The sequence below is a fragment of the Narcine bancroftii genome, chromosome 4 (assembly GCF_036971445.1).
Source record: "Narcine bancroftii isolate sNarBan1 chromosome 4, sNarBan1.hap1, whole genome shotgun sequence".
NCBI classification, from domain to species: domain Eukaryota; kingdom Metazoa; phylum Chordata; class Chondrichthyes; order Torpediniformes; family Narcinidae; genus Narcine; species Narcine bancroftii.
The window spans coordinates 306,143,414-306,163,756 of NC_091472.1; the positions used below are offsets into that span (position 1 = coordinate 306,143,414).

The window sequence follows — 20,343 nt, forward strand, 5'->3', positions numbered from 1 at the left end:
AGATGGGTTTGATCTGCCACAAATCCTTTTCATACAGATAAAGCATAGATCCATTTATATTTCAACAAATCCAGACAAATAACCAAAGTGTGTTGTGCATGGCACCACCAAGGTTGAAAATGATCTTTGTTTATTCGACTAGATGGAGTAGGTTGTGATTAAAAGGAGAGGGATTCATCTAAATCACCAAGAAGGTATCAGCCTCTGTTGGTAATCCCCTCCTGATGTTTAGATCCATTAACGTTTAGTATAAGCAATCAAGTACAATTGAAAGGTGATAATTTCACTTGGGCCTGTCATTGCAGATCAGTGATGTAACAAGGCCCCTCCAAAAAAGATTTAAAAGATTATAGGTAAAATATTGAAAGACATAAGCAAATCTGGCCACTTGTGGAGGGAATGGTATGTGCTAAGAATAGTTCTGCATGGTAAAAATACATGTATATGGAACAAAGCAAAGCAAAATGAACACTTGATAAATGTTCCAGGTAATGAGACTTTGACAGAGCAGGGTGAAGATCTTATAATCCACTATAAAAGCCAAATTGATTTTTTTTATATTGAAGTCTCAAGGTTAGCAATTCTTGCTCTCTAGTCTAGACAATGTAATAGTTCCAAACTTGTTTTTCACACAACTGGCTTGGCTCATTTACACACATCAGAAACAGGATTGATTTGTGAAATTTAACAGTCACTATTGATATGGTCTCACCTTGTCTGACTCTTTCCTGTCTGGATTTCCCTGTCTCTGCCTTGGGGCCCAGTTAGTAACCAACATGTATATTAAGCCCACAGATATCTTGAGTATACTTGTTCTTCACTTCATTTCATGGGGCAGTATAGAGGTGCAGCCGTTAGTGTGGCCTTTATTTTCTGCTCTGAACACCTAGACCTCAAGAGAGTTTGCATGCTCTTCCTGTGACCCAGCTGGTTTCTGCTGGGGGGGTGCTCTGATTTTCTCCCACCTACTCAAAACATCTTTGAAGATTAATTAGATTCCGTAAATTGCCTTTGATAGAGGTGAATGGCAAAAAATTTTTAATAATTGCATGAGAGAGAACAAGTTGCAGATCTACAGAGAAATGAAGTTAAGGGGAATCAAACTGGAGGGATTCTCTACAGGGAGCTAGCAGGGCCCTGATGGGCAACAGAAAATGAACACATTGCAGTGAAATGGGCTTCACTGATAGTGTGTGGTGCTGATGGCTGGCTCTGCCTCCCGGCTCTGCCCCCCCTCTGCTCACATATAACCCTGGTTTCCCACCTAAACACAGAAGAACCTTTCCGAAGACTACTGTGAGACCCTACCCATAGTATAAACGTTAGTTCTCCCTCCTGTCATGAGAGCTTTTATTCATGCTACAATTTTATTAGCTTATTCCTTAAACAATAGAAGCGCTACTCAAGCCTGGTCTACTGCTGATAGACCCTCTATCCCCGACAAGACTGAGGTTCACATACTGGCTAGACTGCGTGCAGGCCTACCTGAACGTGACCAGATACGTCTTCCACACTGATGAACTCAGGAGGTCAGCACTCGCTTCGAGGGTAGGAGCGAAAGGGTATGCAGTCATCAGGGACTGCACGACATATAATGCTGCCATCGAGCCATTGAAGGCACAGTTCCTGAAGTCGCAAGATGAGATCCTAGTGAGGCCCCGACTCACTCTACATCACCAACGGCCAGGAGAGACCATCAATGACTACCTGCTGGACCTGTGGATGCTTGCCAAGAAGTGCAGGTACAAAGCAACTATGGGCCATGTTCATGAAGAAGAACAGATCCAGGACACTCCGGTCGTGGGGGTCCGCTCGAGGTACATGAGGCAGCAACTGCTCGAGTTGTGTAAGAAGGACCTGGCTAGTCATGTAGAACTGGACAAATTGGTGGAACAGGCCAAGCTCGAGAATGATGACCTCGAAGCCAGCGAGCTCGCTCACCCAAATGACCCCTTCCAAGGACAGGCTGCTTCTGCTATCCCAGCCCTAATGGCTGCTGCTTCTCGTGATAGGGAGCACTTCCGTGCTAGGGGTTGCTTTTTTTTGCGGCAAAAGCCAGCATCCCCGATCTCATTGACCGGCTAAAGACTCAGCGTGTTCCAGCTGTGGCAAGAAAGAGCATTGGGCAAGGGTTTGCTGTGCGAGGGGAAGCCTGGAGAAGTTCACAGCCTGCACTGCTCGCAGATCCGATTCCAGCTCCAAGCCGTCTGCCTTGAATTTACCTGAACCCACTTACTGCGCTACACGCCGATGGAGGGTGGCAGTGGCAGTGAGAAAACAGCGAGAAAAGGCTCAGCAGCCACCTTTACGTGGCCCAAATTCAAACTCGGTGCCAACATCATCGGAGGAAGAAGGAGGGTGGCCATCTTGCCGTGCCATGAGGTCGACGCCATCTTACCCATGCAGGGCAACCCAGGTCAGTGGGGGCCACTCGAGTGAGGAGAATTGAGCCTCCGGGGTCCTAGCCTCGATGGTTCTTGATCAGGACAGACCTCACCAGCTCAGCAACTTCATAGTGACTGAATAGTGACTAAATGCCTGATCGACACAGGTTCTACTGAAAGCTTCATAGATTCACGGACTGTGCAAGAGTACAACCTAAAGATGTATCCTTCCATTTACCGCATATTCCTTGCATCTCATTCACATTCTATGCGTATTCAACAACACTGTATAGTATATCTGTCGTTTGAAGGGGGGGGGGGTGATTTTGTAATATACATCTGTACGTACTTGATGAATTGTGTGGTCCAGTGCTGTTGGGTCTGGACTTCCTGTGTCACATTAAATGCGTGACCTTGGAGTATTCTTGTCCTCTCCCCCCGTAATAGGTTGGAACGGAGGGCCTCTAAAATCAGAACCCACATGCAGCCTCTCCACACTGAATATTGACCGTCTACCTCTCCTCCCGAGTCTGTCCCCAGGCTGAAAACCTATTGCTACCAAGAGCAGGAGGTACAGCACAGCAGACCGAGATTTCATAAAGTCTGAGACACAACATCTGCTCGACGAAGGTATCATCAAATCTAGCACCTGCCCATGGAGAGCGCAAATGGTAGTGGTAAAAGGGGAAAACAAGTCCAGGCTAGTAATTGACTATAACTATTAATTGATACACATACCCCCTCCCTCAAATTTTGGACATGGTGAATAATATTGCGCAGTATCGGGTCTATTCGATCAATGACCTGAAAGCTGCTTAATCACCAGCTGCCAATCTGTTCCGAGGACCATCCATTTGAGGTTGGTCTCTATCAATTCCGGAAGGTCCCTTTCGGTATTACTAACAGGGTTTCTATCTTCCAGAGGCAGATGGACAGAATGGTGGATGAGCATGAGTTGAAGGCTACCTTCCCCTACCTGATAATGTCACCATCTGTGACCACACCTTTGAAGACCATGACACCAACCGCCAGAGTTTTCTCCACACGGCAAAAATGCTGAACCTCACTTATAATTCTAGCAAGTGTGTGTTCAGGACTGAACGTCTGGCTATCTTTGGCTACGTGTGGAGAATAGCATCATTGACCCCTATCCCAATAGGATGTTCCCCCTATTAGAGCTCCCTGTTCCCAAGACCACAAAGGCTTTGAGGAGATGCCTGGGCTTTTTTCTCAAATTATGCCCAGTGGATCCCTCAATACTCTGATAAGGTTCATCCTCTCTTAATGGCCACTACTTTCCCCCTCTCGGCTGATGCCCAAATGACTTTTAACTACCTCCGGAATCACCTTGCGAAAGCCGCCATGCAGGCGGTGGGCAAGAATGTATCTTTCCAAGTGGAAAGTGACGCTTCAGATGTAGCCCTGGCCCGCTACCCTCAACCAGGCGGGCAGACCAGTTGCATCTTTTTCCTTGGACATTGCAAGGCCATGAGCTCCAGAACCCATCTGTGGAAAAGCAGGCTTAAACTATTGTAGAAGTCATGAGGTAATGGAGACACTACCTGGTTGGTAGAAGATTTGCACTCCTCACTGACCTGCGCTCTGTTGCATTCATGTTTAATAAAGTTAAGAGGGGAAAAATCAAAAATTACAAAATTGCTAGGTGGAGGATCGAGCTCTCCACCTACAATTATGACATTGCCTATTGGCCAGGAATCCTTAATGACCCTCTAGATGCCTTATCCAGAGGATCTGTGCCTCTGCACACACCGGCCAACTGCGATCTCTGCATAATGAGCTCTGCCATCTAGGGGTTACCCACGTGGCTCATTTTGTCAAGGCGCGTAATCTGCCCTACTCCATGGAAGACGTCAGGAAAATGACCAGGTCTGTGCATGGTGAAGCTACACTTCTACTGCCCCACCATTCAATGAGATCATGGTTTATCTGACGATAGACTCATTTCCACCTACTTGCCTTTTCCCCATATCTAACTTTACTTAAATATATTTACTGAGGTAGCCTGCTCTGCTTCAATGGGCAGTGAATACCATAGATTCACTACCCTCTGGGAAAAGCAGTTCCTCCTCATCTCTGCCCTAAATCTACTACCCTGGATCTTGAAGCTATGTCCCCTGGTTCTAGTCTCCTCCACCAATGGGAACAATTTACCTACCTCTATCTTATCTATGCCTTTCATAATTTGATACATTTATATAAGGTCCCCTCTCATTCTTCTAAATTCCAGCAAGTACTGTCCCAGATGTCCAACTCAATCTCTCTTCATAGGCTAACCCACTCCCGGAATCAATCTGGTGAACCTCTTCTGGACTGCCTCCAAAGCCAGTACATCCTTCCTCAAGCACAGAGACTAGAAATGCATGCAGTCAAGATACTGTCTCACCAGTACCTTGTACTTTTGCAGCATAACCCTGCTCCAGGGCAATTGAGTTTAAAAGTTGAAGACTAATGGTTGAAAAGGAGAGACTCAGCAGATAGCAGCTGATTGGGCAATCGAGGTTAGGTGACGCAGGCATCTGTGTGCAAGTGAAGAACTGTGTAGTGGAGTGACCATTGAGAGAGCAGGCATTGTTGGAGTGTACTGAGTCAGAGTGGAAAGGTTTCGGCTCAAGAGGCTTTGCAAGAAGAGGCTGAGGTGGTAATGTAGAAGTTGAAGGAAGAAAGTGCCGTCCTATCGAGGGTAAAAAAAGGATTCAGTAGGTAGGCACAGGTAAGGGCAGGTTTTATTTATCTTACATATTTCTTCCTTCTAGTCATAGGCAATAGGAATGGCAGCCAAGGTAGGGGAATGCTCCTCTTGCAGAGTGTGGGTCGTCAGGGAAGCCAGCAGTGTCTTTGACTTCATCTGTGAGAAGTGCATCCAGCTGCAGCATCTGATGAGCTGAGTTTAGGAATTGGAGTTGGATGAACTCTGGATTATCCAGGAGGCAGAGGAGTGATAGACAGGAGTTACAGGGACACTATCGCACCGAGGGAGCAGGAGGGTAGATGGGTGACAGTCAGGAGAGGGAAAGGGAACAACTCACCAGGGACAAGGCATAGAGATCAGGTCTCTGGCACTGTGTCTGATCCTGTGGCTAAGAAGGGGAGAAGAGGTGAGCCGTAGTGATAGGGGATTCAGTAGTTAGGGGGACAGATAAGAGGTTCTATGGAAGTGATTAAGAATCTCAGATGGTATGTTGTCTCCTTGGTACCAAGGTCTGAGATATCTCAGATTGAGTTCATGGGATTGCAGGAGGAAGAATGAGCAGCCAGATATCGTGCTCTATGTATGGACCAATGTCGTGGGTAGGAAGGATGAGGAGGTCCTACAAGGAGAGTTCAGGGAATTGGGCACTAGGTTGAAGGATAGGACCTCCAGGGTTGTGATCTCAGGATTGCTACCTGTGCCATGTGCTAGTAAGGTTAGAAATAAGGGGATAATGCAGCTTAACATGTGGTTAAAGATATGGTGCAGGAGGGAGGGCTTCAGGTTTCTGGATCATTGGGCTCTCTTCCAGGGAAGGTGGGATCTGTTCTGATGGGACGGTTTGCATTTGAACTGGATGGGACTAATATCCTTGCGAGAAGGTTTGCTCATGCTGCTCCTGTGGGATTTAAACTAGATTTGCAGGTGGATCAGGGCAGATAGAGGAGTGGAGGAGGGAAAAGATGATGTAAAGTCAGACATTAAAGGGTTGCACATGGTGGCAATGTTCTCTGGTGCATCTATTTCAATGCGAGGAGTGTTGTAGGAAAGCGTGGATTAGCATGTGGAATTATGACATTGTGGCCATTCGTGAAACTTGGTTGCATGAGGGGCATGACTGGCAGCTCAATGTTCCAGACTTTCGTTACTTCAGACGCGGTAGAGCAGGGGGGATGCATGAAAGGGGGAGGAGTGGCGCTGGTCATTAGGAAAAAATATCACAACTGTGCTCAGGCACGACAGGACAGAGGACTCGTTTACTGAAGCAATAAAGGTGGAGCTGAGGAACAGGAAAGGTATGATCACACTCATGGGGTGGCATTATAAACCTCCCAATAGTCAACGAGAATTGGACGAGCAAATCTGAAGGAATATAGCAGATAGCTGCAGGATACATAAGGTTGTAATAGTAGGAGATTTTAACTTTCCACACATTGACTGGGACTCCCATACTGTCCAAGGGCTGGATGGCTTGGAGTTTGTCAAATATGTTAAGAAAAATTTTCTAAATCAATATATCGAGGTACCAACTAGAGAGAGTGCAATACTGGATCTCCTTTTAGGGAATGAAACAGGAGAGGTGTCAGAAGTATGTGTAGGGGAACATTTTGGGTCCAGTGATCATAATGCCATTAGTTTCAAGTTAATTATGGAAAAGGATAGGTCTGGGCCTTTGGTTGAGATTTTAGATTGGAGAAAGGCTCATTTTGAAGAAATGAGAAAGTGTTGATTGAGTTAAGTTGTTTTTGGGAAAGGATGTGAGAGGTAAATGGTGGACCTTCAAAGGTGAAAATTTTAGAGTACAGAGTTTGTATGCTCCTGCCACACCGAACTGGTACCTGCTTACCTCAACTCCGTTTTGCCTCCCTCATCCCAGTCGTCCCTCCCCACTGACATCTGCAATACTTCACTCCCCCCCCCAACACTTCAACAGTTTTGTTTCTCTCAATTCCTCTGTCTCAATTGTATCTGCTTCCTTGACAAGATCTTCCATGTCAGATCAATGGTTCTCAATGTTTTTCTTTCAACCCACATACCACTTTAAGTATTCCCAAAGCCATAGGTGGTCTGTGATTAGTAAGGGTTTGCTCAAGGTGGTATTTAGGTGGAAGGAAAAAGTTTGAAAACCAGTTTTAATTGGACCTAATTGACTCATTATGTGCACGGCTTCATAAATGGGCCAACAACAATTTTTCTCAAGCAAAATATTTCAGTAACAATTGGATCTAGAGCAGTGATTCTCAACCTTCCCTTAAAGTGGTATGTGAGTGGAAAGAAAAAGGTGGAGAACCACTGTGCCAGATCATCAAAGTTGTCCTCTTCCTTCAAACAATGTGGCTTCCCTCCTGTATATCAACTCGGCCATCAGTCGTATACCTTCCATTACCCGCCCATTTCAAACTCAACAACAGGATTTCCCTTGACCTCATCTACCACCTCACGAGCCTTCGCATCCAACATATCTTCCTCTACCAATTCCATCATCTACTACATGATCCCACCACCAAACACATCTTCCCTGCTTCTCCCCTCTCCAGAGACAAGTGAGGAGTACAAACTTGGTTTTAATAATTTACAACCAATGGCCAGTAGACACAACAGTCCTCAGGTGAATTTGAGGTACAGCAGGAAAAGCAGGGTTTTTATTGGGATGGGTGAGGGTGGAGCCAGGGGAGGAGCCAGCCATCAGAACAACACACAGTCTGTGAATTTCAGTTCACTGCATTCACCCCTTCCTTCAGAATTGAGCCTGTGGGTGAAAAACAGACTATTCATGAAAAAAACAATATTTTACAAATATTTATGTTAAGTCTGTCAGGGGTCTGGTAATTCTGGTTGAGCACCGCAGTACTGGAGGACTTTAAACTTCCTCGACCCCCTGTGGAACAGGGTCAGTGGGTCTCGAGGGCTCCGGCTCAGGCCATGGAGTGAATTGGTCCACTTCCTGAGCAATGTCTCCAGGACCCTGAGTGGGGTACTCCGTAGTTCCTGGCTCACTTGAGGCATTATACTCTCATTTCCGGCAGGTGCCAGGTCTCTGATCAAGACAGTGCCACATAGGCATACATTGGGTTGGCATGCAGCAGGTGCACCCTCTTGATCAGGGAGTCTGTCTTGCTCCTCCTCATGTGCTTTCTCAGCAGGACTTGTCCTGGTGCCATTAGCCAAGCCGGGAGAGTAGTCCCAGATGTGGATTTCCTCTGGAACGTAAACATAAGCTCGCAAGGTTGCGTTGATCACCATGCAGATGAGCGACCTTATGGAGTGGAGTCCCCTGGGTAGGACTTCTTGCCAGCATGAGTCTGGAAGGCTTTTGAACTGGAGAGCCAATTTCACAGCCTTCCATACAGTTGCATTCTCTTTTTCAACTTGTCCGTTCCACCAGGGATTGTAGCTAGTCGTCCGGCATGGCGCAATGCCCTTTACGAGCAGGTACTGGTGTTGCTCTTCATTCATAAATGATGAGCCCTGGTCACTAATGTTATGGGCCCAGAGGACCCCAAAATCCAGCAGCAATAGAAATTCACCAAGACAAATGTTTACTTAAAAAATGCTTTTAATAATGAAAACAGGATCAAATCAGGGTTTTCCAGATGATAACCTCTTTCTTTCAGGTCACCACAAAGTTCCTTTTTGTTTCCTTTATTTCAAGTGAAACATTAGGCAGCCAGTGCTCTCCTCTTGTATGGACCACAAGGGCTTTGACCAGGTTGAACTAAGAACTCACAACCCGTCTTCAAAATGGGGTTTTTCTACAAGCTTGTCAGCTTGTCCTGTTCCAGTCCCAGCTGCGGCTGATGAACTGAATTCTCTCTCTCTCAGAGAAAAAAAAACCTGTTTGATTTTCTCTGGTTGCAAAACCACATGACCCTCTTAGAACAGCAAACTGCACTCAGACAGCCTGCGGCTCCGAACCTAATCCTCTGAGTTCTTTCATCTGTTGCTTTTCAAAACAACAATCCATTAATGAAGTCCTTTGGGCATTCTTCAAATGTTTTGCAAAGGCCCTCAGAGCTGGGCCTGTCTGATTTGAGCAGAGCTCCAGTATTTTAAATGGGATCTGTTGTGAAGTGTATGTACGTGACCTACACTAAAACCCTGCCACAATTTATCTCCTTTAAAACTTATCTATATACAATATAAAACACAACATAATCTGTCACAATGAACAATGAATTCCAGTTCGATGCACCTCCCTTCCCACCAATTGCCCCCTTGGCACCTACCCCTGTGTCTGCACGAGGTGCTCCACTTGCACCCACATCTACTGCCTCAAAGTGTCCTTCCAAATGAAGCAACACCTCACTTGTGAATCTGCAGGGTCATCTACTGAATCCGGTGCTCCTGTTGTGATCTCCTCTACTTCAGAGGAAATGGACACAGACTGGGAGATCGCTTCACTTGGTACTTTGGCTCTGTCTGCCACAATAGAGATCTCTCAGTGGCCACCCTTTTCAATTCCCTGCTTCATTCCTTTGTTGACATGTCTGTCCATGGTCTCATGCACTGCCAGTCTGAGATCACCCGCAAATTGGAGGAACAACACATCATATTCCATTTGGGAACCCTCCAACCCAATAGCGTTAACATCAATCTCCGATTTCTGTTAGCCCCTCCTCAACTCTTTCCCAATGTCTGTCTGTCTGTCTCTCTCTTTCTTTCTCTCTCTCTCTCTCCTTTGCTCCAGCTCTGCATTAATAGAGTCCAACCAATTCCATCCCCCACAATCAATTCTCACCTTTCCTCTTTCTCAGGCCTCCTCTCCATATCCAATTAACACCTTCTGTCTGTTGGTCTGTACTCCTACCCCTGCCCTTTCTTTTAATTCAGACGGCTGGCTGCTTTATATTCATACCTTGAAGAAGGGGTCAGGCCCGTAACATCAGTTATATACCTTTCCCTCTTATGGACAGTTGTGAGACCTGCTGAGTTTATTCAGCCTTTCTGTGCTTTAACTACAATCACAGAGTCTGTGGACTCAGGCCAAAACATTTCTAAATGGTCAGATAGCTTATGTTTGTACTTCAGTAACACATTGAGTGAACTATTTGATTTTTTTGTTGAATAGATTTACAGTTTCCAAATCAATATAGCAACATAACAGAAATATGGAGATGGATGAATTGGGAAGGTTTTTTTTTGCTTGGGGTGGTGAATCTTTGGAATTCTTCACCATGGAAGACTGCGGACTCTTTGTTATTGAATTTATTTGAAACCAACAATTTGTGCTACACGTTAATACATTCAAATGAATATATTATATCTGTTGAAACTCTGGTTATGATCCTTCTGCAGTCAACTAATACATGCAGACAAAAAAGTGAATATTGCCAACAAAATATTCTGGCGAGATTTCTCAGCTCAATGTTAAAAATAAACACTTCCTTTTGCTAAATGTCTGCGAAAGCTGAATGTGCTCTTTGAAATGGAATCTCTTGACAGTCTCAGTACATCTTGAGAAACATAAGTGGTGTTGCGATGGAAGGCAATCCCACCACAGATCGTCCAATGCACAAATTCTTTCCTGTTTAATTATAACAAGTGATAAGTTTGTCAACTTCCTGACTGCATTAGCTCACTGAATCTGTGTTCTTGACTCGCATGCCTAATTGCACCATTAAGGTTAGAATTGCCCACACTCCATACCAGGGAGTGCACTCCCTCCAAGTCCTAACATGCCTACTTTAGTGTATACAGAATGATAACTTTGCTAACTACAAGCCAAACATATTACGTGGGAGATCATGTGCTCTGCAATGTAAGGAATTATCCAGTTAAAAGTTGTATTAGTCAAGGTATGAAAACGTTTTCAATGAGTAAGTAAAGCCCAGTCAGAAATACTGGGTTTTAAAAAAAATTGTGTCCAAAGCATGCAAGATCAATTCAGTTTTATTATACCATGTAGTGGTTCTCAACCTTTTTCTTTCCACTCACATCCCACTTTAAGTAACCCCTCTGTCATTTGCGCTCTGTGATTAGTAAGGGATTGCTTAAGGTGGGATGTGAGTGGGAAGGGAAGGTTGAGAATCACTGCACTAGACCCAATTGTTACTGAAATATTTTGCTTGAGAAAAATTGTTATTTGGAGTAATAAAACCGTGCACATCATTAGGTATGATTAAAATAGTGGTTTTCAAACTTTTTCTTTCCACTCAAATACCACTTTAAGCAATCCCTTACTAATCACAGAGCACACTGTGGCAAAGGAAATACTTGAAGTGGTATGTGAGTGAAAAAAAAATTGGGAACCACTGATTTAAAGTCTTTCAACTTTAAAATGATTAAGCTATAAAGCTGAGATTTCACCACAAGGTCTGAAAAGTCAATAAGGCAAAAGCATTAGTTGGCTATCATGGAATCTTTGAAGATCAAATGTGTACAACTTGGTCAAAATGTTGATTACATTGAGTAAACAAGCAGAAGATTACATATCTTTAATTTTGTGTGGAAATCAGATTTCAACTGGCCAGCCATTGCTTATGTGATTAGTCTACATGCTGCATTATAGTTTGAAAAGGGAAAGGTGATCAATTGTTCTTGAATGCAGATTGATGGTAATATTGGTCATCAAGTCTCAAAATGCACACATGCTGCAGTTACTGTGTGGGGCTGGAAAGTAGAGCAGATCTTCATGAGGGAGAACGTTTGCTCTTTTGCAGCCTTACCTGAGCCAGCTTTGGGAAGACTGCCACTGAGCCACCTTTATACTTCTCAAGTCCTTCCACAAACAGGATTTGATCGTTCCCATCCTTGCTCCAACTGCCTGCCAGGGATGTGTGGTGACTGCTTTCAATTCCGAAACACTGCTCGAAGGCAACCTGCCTCAGATTTGCTGCACTGTAAGAGCTTTGGAACCAGAGCATTGTCTTCTGTGCGGTTTCATGCAGGAGGCTAGGATTTTCCACACTCGCACATACATGCTTTGTGGATCATCATTGCAAGACCCCATTGACCCCAAAAAAAGATCAGACAGGACCCCATGCATTACTGCTTGAGTGCATATTTTCAAGCCAGAGAGATCCTACATGTTACCTCGTACAGGGGAATACATATCCCATCAATCCATTGCAGTTGCAGTCTTGGAAGTTCATCTTTCCTGTTTCGATCAAAGATGGCCTACAAACAATAATTAAGAATTACTTCCTGCACTACTTCATATCTGGTAACCTGATGAAATAAGTATGTCAAAGAAATGCATCAAGCAGATTCCTGAGATAGATGAGATGGTGACTATGGGAGAGATTACACATGCAAGGTTTAGATTCCTTGTAGATTAAGAGAATAAGATGCATTGTCTTTGAAAAATATAAAATTCTTAAGGGATTTGATGAGGTAGATACTAATATTTTCCTTGGCTAGGAAATCTGGAAATAAAGGCTAACAAGCTGAGACAAAAATTTTGAAAGCTCAGAGAACTGTGAATGCTTGGAATTAATGAAACCGCTTTAATCAACACTTGGAGTATTGAGTGAATACAATTGGTTGCACTGGACAGAGTGCAGAGGAGATTCACCAGCATGTTGCCAGGATTTTAGTTATGGGAAGTGATTGGACAGATTTGGCTTGTTTTTTTAAATCTTGCAGCAAAAGATGCTGAGGGACGATCTAATACATATGAGAGGCACAGGTAGAATCTTCTCCGGGGTTGTTATCAAAAACAAGAGAGCCCTTTTAAGGGTATGGATCCTCAAATCGTTAAGTGTTCTCAAGACCAAGATCAATGAACTTTTCAAAGGAATTGAAGGTTGTGGAAAATGGACTGGGGGGTGCATATTGGATTTCTTGGTTCTGTTTATCAGATACTGAACAAGAAATCAGCAAACCTGCTGGCTGCAGTCTAAAATAAATGTTTGCTTTACATCTGATTCTGAAAGGGCCTCAAGCGGTGAAAGCTTCCTGATTGTATCAGAGGGTTGGATCTGGGAGCTCGGTGTCACCACTGCATTGAACAGGAGGTTGTAAAGCTGCAGAGGCTGCAGGAGCACTGGAGGGTGAATCCACAGACAGTCTGTGGCTCTGAAGGGACTCTGTTGTACTTCCCCTTTTAATTGTTGGGGGCGCTGGACAATGCAAGTGGTATCCCTGTCTGTGTCTTTACAGCAAACAAAATTTGACGAATTTTGGGAATTATTACATATTGGTATGTGACAACAAAGGAATCTTGGTTTGATGGCAATAAATGCTGGTATTATAACTTTTGAATTGGAAAACTGCATCGGAAACATGCACAATTCAACTTCTTGAATTGTGGTTCAAGTTTCCAATAAATTTTCATGCATAATAAATAAACATAAACATTTCATAGAACATAGAACAGTACTGCACAGTACAGGCCCTTTGGCCCTCGATGTTGTGCCAACCCATATATTCCTTAAAAAAAAGTACCAAATCCTCCTTACCCTGTAACCCTCTATTTTTCTTCCATCCATATGCCTGATTAAGAGTCTCTTAATTGCCCCTAATGTTTCAGCCTCCACCGCCATCCTTGGCAAGGCACTCCAGGCACCCACAACTCTCTGCATAAAAAAGAATTACCCCTGATGTCTCCACAAAACTAAACTTCCCTCCCTTCATTTTGTACACATGAGCTCTGGCTTTTACTATTCCTGCCCTGGGAAACAGGTGCTGGCTGTGCAACCCTATCTATGCCTCTCATAATCTTGTGGACTCTATTAAGTCTCCACTTATCCTTCTACGCTCCAGAGAAAAGTCCCAGCTCTGCTAACCTTGCCTCTCAAAACTTGTTTCTCAATCCAGGTAACATCATGGTAAATCTCCTCTGTACTCTCTTCATAGCTTCCACATCCTTGCTATAATGAAATGAACAAAATCTCACCAGAGATTTGTAGAGTTCTTGAACTCAATTCCCCTATTAATGAAACCCAGCATCCCATAGACCTTCTTAACTATCCTATCAACCTGTGGAGTGACCTTGAGGGATGTATGGATTTGGACCCCTCTGTTCATCCACACTCTTAAGTAACCAAACATTAATCCTGTACTTAGCTTTCCATTTTGTCCTTCCCAAATGCTTCACCTCATACTTATCCAGATTGAACACCATCTGCTACTTCTCCACCCAACTTTGCATCCTGTCTATATCCTCTTGTAACCTTTGACAAGCTTCAGCTCCATCTGAACCTCCTCTAACCTTCATGTCATCTGCAAACTTACTGACCCATCCTTGGGCCTCTTCATCCAGGTCATTTATAAAAATTATAAATAGTAGGGGACCTAGAACAGATCCTTGCAAGACTCCACTAGTCACTGACCTCCGGGCAGAATACTTTCCTTCCACTATTACTCTCTGCTTTCTACCTGTAAGCCAATTTTTTATCCACACGGCCCAAGTTCCATGGATCCCATTCCTCATGACTTTCTGAATGAGTCTCTTAAGGGGGATGTTGTCAAATGCCTTGCTAAAATCCATAAAGACCACATTTACTGCCCTATCCTCATCAATGTCATTTGCTACCCCCTCAAAAAACTCAATCAGGCTCCTATACTGACTATCCTTCTCCAAATGCTCATAGATCTTATCCTTAAGAATCCTCTTCAATAGTTTTCACACCACTGACATAAGACCCGCCGGTCTATAATTCCCAGGATTCTCCCTATTATCTTTTTTAAACAAGGGGACTACATTTGCCATTCTCCAATTCTCTGGCATCTCCCCTGTGTCCAAAGGGAACTCAAAGATCATAGCTTCTGCTCTAGGTATCTTTTCCCTCAATTCCACAGCAACATGGGGTATATCACGCCTGGCCCCCAGGACTTATCAATCTTGATGTTTTTAAGAAGATCCAATACTTCCTCTTTTTTAATCTCCACACAGTCCAGCCTGTTCTATTCTGACCTCACTCTGATCAAGGTGAATACTGAAGCAAAGTATTCATTTAGGACCTATCCAAGCTCCTCCACTTCCAGGCACATGTTGCCTCCTTTACCCTTTAGTGGCCTCACCTTCATTCTTGTCATCCTTCTGTTCTTCATATATGCATAGAACACATTGAGGTTCTCCTTAATTCTACATGCCAAGGCGCCAAAGGCTTCTCATTCTTCCTTCAAGCTCTCATGTCCTTATTGAGCTCCTTCATTCTTCTTACGAGCCCTTTCCTATACCTAGCATGTGCTTCCTTCTTCCTCTTGACTAGTTGTTGCACCTGCTTCATCAGCCACGGTTCCCTTTCCCTACCATCTTTTCTTGTCCCAGTGGGACAAACCTATACTGAACCCAACACGTGGTCCCTAAACTTCTTCCACATTAGTTCTGTGCTTTCACCTTTGAACATGTTTCCAATTTACTCTCGCTAGTTCCTGCCCTATCCCGTTATAATTAGCCCTTCTCCAATTAAACACTTCCCCATTTTGTCTGCTTTTATCCTTATCCATAGCTATGCTGAAGCTCAGGGAGTTGTGGTCATTCTCACCAAAATGCTCCCCCACCGAGAGGTCCGCCACCTGACCAGGTTCATTACCCAGAATTAGATCCAGAACAGCCTCTCCTCTCATCAGCTGGTCCACATACTTTGTCAGGTATCCTTCTTGAACACGCCTGACAAATCCAGCCCCATCTATCCCTCTTGAGGTCAGGAGGTGCCAGTCAATATTATGGAAGTTGAAATCACCTGTAACTACAACCCTGTATTTCCTGCACCATTCCAAATCTGCCTGCTTATCAGCTCTTTGGTGTCCTTAGGGCTGCTTGGGGGCCTATAGACAACTCCTAGCACAATGATTGCTCCCTTCCTATTTCTGACTTCCATCCACACTGTGGTAAACCTCTGTAATACTGTGATTGGCTACTTCCGGCTGGACTAGCTCCCGAGACCGATCCTACCCCTTACCCCTTTGCATGCCACGATCAGTCGATGAGGTTGGATGCTGCTTCAGTCTGTAGTCAATAAAAGCCTATCAGTTTCACAACCTCAGTCTTTTGTGGTAATGTCTTCCCTTTCTGTAGCCATGATACTATCCCTGACCAGTAATGCTACTCCCTCCCCCTCTCTTACCTCCCATCCTATTCCTTTTAGAACACCTAAACCCTGATACCAGCTACAGCCAATCCTGCCTTTCTTCCAGTCTAAGTCTCTGTAACTGGCATAACATTTTAGTTCCATGTACTGATCCATGCTCTCAGCTCATCCCCTTTATTCCTAATACTCCTAGCTTTGAAATAGACACATTTCAATCCCTCTAACTGACTCCCTTTATGTTTTGTCCCCTGCCTGTCCTTCCTTAGAAACTCAGAACACATAGCATCATGCCTTTGACCTGCCCTATTCTCTGCACCCACATTCTTGTTCCCATCCCCCTGCCAAACTAGTTTAAATCCTACCTTTCAATTGGGCAGTATAATAAAGTGTAATATTCTTCAATTAAAATATAGATCATTCAAGACTGGTAACCTGGTGCAATTTTATTTAGTCAAACACAGATGCAAATATTAAAAAGGAATTTAATGTGTTCACTCCCTCCTGAGTGAATAGAAGTAAAAATGACTTTGCAATCTATAATTAAACATTTAGTTTCATTGGTGCAGCTTCATTGTTTCTCAGGAAATTAATTTAAAATTGGAAAAACATTTTGAATGTGTCTACTGTGGCTGTCCAACTGAAAATCAAAGCTGAAATAATAATCAATGAAGTGCAGAAATCTTAGGCTTGTGAATTAACTCTCAAACCAATGTAAAATATTAAATGTGTAAAGGCACTCATGTAAGTGATTTTGCTCTTAACAATCCTACGTTTAAAATTTCACAACTTTCTGTTAATTCCACCTGGATTGTATTGATATTATAATTGTAAAAAAAAAGAAATTCTACTCCCTTGGAATTAGCTTAAGCAAATTTGACTGACCGTGGTTTTACTTGTATATTAATGACTTGGATTTGAAAGTAGGAGGTATGATTAGTAAGTTTATGAATAATATGGAAGTTGGTGGTGCTAAGGACAGCGAGGAAGGTTATATAAGACTACAGGAGAAGGGAGAACAGTTGGAAGGTTAGGTAGAGCATTGCAGATGGAATTTAATCCCTCAGTGCAAAATGATGCATTTGGGAAGTCAAAAGGGGAGAGGGAGAACATCTGCAGCTCTAAGCTTAATGGTAGGGGTGGTAATGAATATTAATGAACAAAGGGATCTTGAGTTCTTCCAGCAATACTTTGTTTGCTTATGGTATATGGAATGCTTGCCTTCATAGGATGAGGTATAGAATATATTTTGCAATTTTATTAAATCAGTTTCTTGACATTTGGGAGTATGGTGTGCACACAATAGTTGCACCGGAGAGAATGCACAGGAGATTCACCAGAATGTTGCCAAGATTTTAGTTATGGGGAGAAATTGGACAGAATGGGCTTGTATTTTCTTTAGCAAAAGAGGCTGAGAAGAGATCTGATATCAGTATATAAGTATATAAGAGGCACAGATAGAAGCTTCTTCTCAGGGTAGGTCATCAAAAATAAGAGAGCGCTAGTTTAAGATGAGAAGAAAGTGGGCCATTTCGGCCCACAAGCTCGTGCTGCCCAATTACCCCTGAGTGACCTACATCCCCAGTATGTTTTTGAACAGTGGGAGCCCCCAGGGAAAGCCAATGCAGACATGGGGAGAATGTACAAATTCCTTAGATACCTTGGGATTTTAACAGCAGACCGGTCGCTGGCACTGTAAAGGCATTGCACTCTACAGCAACTGTGCTGCCCTATGGGCACAGTTTTTTTTAATGGGAAAATGTCACTGCATATCGCTGCCAGAGGAGGTAAATACAATTATAAAGAATCATTATGTGTAAGAGACAATATAGTAAAACACTTAAATAGCCAATGAATGGAAGGATATGGTCCTCATGGGAAAATAGGATTGGTTTAGTTGGGAAAAGTCGACATGGACATGGTGGGCTCTGGGGCCCATTTCAATTCTGTAACTATGCTATGACTCCAATCAAAAATATAAAGTGTATCTGAGGTACAGTTCAGGGAGATGTATCAGAGAAACAGAAAGGTTCAAGTCAGGCTCAATTAGGAGAAAGATTTCTGGGATATTCCTGGAACATGAGCTGGAAGTGGCAATGTGAAAAATGGTTAATGAAGGAAACCATTGGAAGGAGAGACCACATCAGCTTCATTGTCAGGAACAGAGTGTGGGAAATCAGGAGTAATCCAGGGCTGGACAAGCAGATCATCTGTGTACAGCTCGAAAATGAATGAGGCATGTGTAATGTTTCTTTTAAGAAATTTGGGTTCTTTTGAAACAACTATACTTTATTATCTAAAGAACTCCCTCACGACCATGTGCAGGCATCCATCCTGAATCCAGCCAAGTTCCGACAAAATGAATCGCCGACTCCCTCTAGTAGACAGGAGAATCACTTGCACTCTATCACTACATCCTCTTTCCTTGAGATGTTTAATCTAATAACATGATACAGTAATACAGTATTCATTTCAATTTAAATTTGAACACATGATGTGGTGAATGCGGGCTCGATCTTAAGAATAAATTGTAGAGATCTGGATAATTATGGAAAGGGAGCAAGTTAATGGGACTAGCAGAATAATGGTTAGCACAGTCTAGAAGGGCCAAATGGCCTGTTTTCTGTGCTGTAGAGTTCTTTGGTTCTAACACAAACGTAAACACAACATCAGCTGCACAAACTTTTAAGTGTGCATTTCTTTTTCTTTTAGAGATTCAATCTGTCAGGTGCTTTGATAATGTGTTTGGATCTTCTTAACACAGGTGCTTGTGTTGGCTCTGCTGGTCCACTACTGTCTAGCACAGGTGGTGTTTCCTCCGTTGCTGTGCAGGCTGGATGTTCTGCATCTGTCTGTTCTTGCCCTGTCCTTGCGTTTTTAGCAGGGTCCTTCAGATCCTCCTCAGTATTTGACCCTCCTCTGTACTGATAGTGTAGGATCTTGGATTTATTTCCTCCAGAACAGGAGCCATTTGTCCCGTGTTGGAATCTTTGAGTCTCCCTGTGTCATGTTGTGCCAGTGGCCCTAAGCACCTTGGTAACTTGTCATATATTGCTTTTTGTCTCCATTTGCAGACACTTTTGTTTCTGTTTGATACCTCTGTTCTTGTTTGGTTCTGCAGAGTAAGGAAGTGTGGTGCATGTTCTACGTCCCATCAGAAGGTCAGCGGGGGACATCCCATGTTCTTTGGCGAAGCTCTGTAACTCAGTAGAGCTAGATACAGATCTGAGTCACTGTCTAGTGCTTTCTTGAGCAACTTTTTAACCACATGAACTCCTTTCTCTGCTCTACCGTTTGACTGTGGAGGAAGAGGACTTGAAGTCACATGTCAGAAATCTTACTCGTCTACAAAGTTCTGGAATTCTCTATGGCTGTAGCATGGTCAATTGTCACTGTAGACAATTTGAAGAATTCCATGTCTTGCAAAAGATCAATATCATATATTTGATCACACATGCAGTAGACGTGTTAGGAAGCAGCACAATCTCTGGATAGTTTGATAGATATTCAATAACCAACAAGCAATTATTTCCATCCAGGTGGAACAGATCAGTCCCAACTTCCTGCCATAGTTCTGCTTTGTGTGATGTTTCAAAATGCCAGCATTTATTTCTGGCCAATAAAGAACAATTGTAGCCCTCCTCTTCCATTTTTCCATTCCAAGGTTCCCATCATGCACCCTTTTCAGCATCTCCTATTGCAACGATTGAGGAATGACAATTCTATTCTGTCTGAGTAGAGGCCCATTGACAACACTCAGCTCAGCTCTGATGTTGTAGTATGGATGACATTCACCTCCAAACCATCCTTCATTCATATTCTTGATAACCTTCTGTAGAACAGTGTCAGTGGATGACATTCACTTCTGAACCATCCTTCATTCAGGTTCTTGATGACCTTCTGTAGAACTATGTTAGTTTCTGTTTCAGCTGCAATCTGCCTGGATTTCATGTCAGAGATTCAGTGATCAGGTTCACATGGAGATTTACATCTGTCTCTGAGGAACTCTCATTGTGTGCTTTACTCTGTTTTATTGTCCTGAGTTATGCATCAGGTAACACAATAGGGTTCCCTGGTGTGTACACCCTCTTGACTCGGCTTAAGTTTTCACATGCTTTGCCACCAAGCATTGATCCATGTTCATGTGGACTATTGCAAACCTGAGGTGGTGCTCTTTATCTTTAATTTTCACCTTGAGTTTACACGTCCATTGTATGCTTTGAGCTATAAAGGATTTCCATGGATGTATGGCTTTACCTTCATTGCCCTGTTGTCA

At 43.4% G+C, this 20,343-nt stretch overlaps 1 protein-coding gene across 4 annotated transcripts in view; it reads right to left on the reverse strand.

Moving 5' to 3' along the window:
• The window catches only part of pde11a (phosphodiesterase 11a), a 355,963-nt gene that overhangs the window by 41,528 nt on the left and 294,092 nt on the right, over positions 1-20,343 (reverse strand). For all 4 annotated transcript variants that reach the window (XM_069935824.1, XM_069935820.1, XM_069935823.1 and 1 more), the window contains one exon: positions 12,127-12,210. In XM_069935824.1, the coding sequence (XP_069791925.1) occupies positions 12,127-12,210 (84 nt within the window). The remainder of the gene's footprint in view (positions 1-12,126; positions 12,211-20,343) is intronic.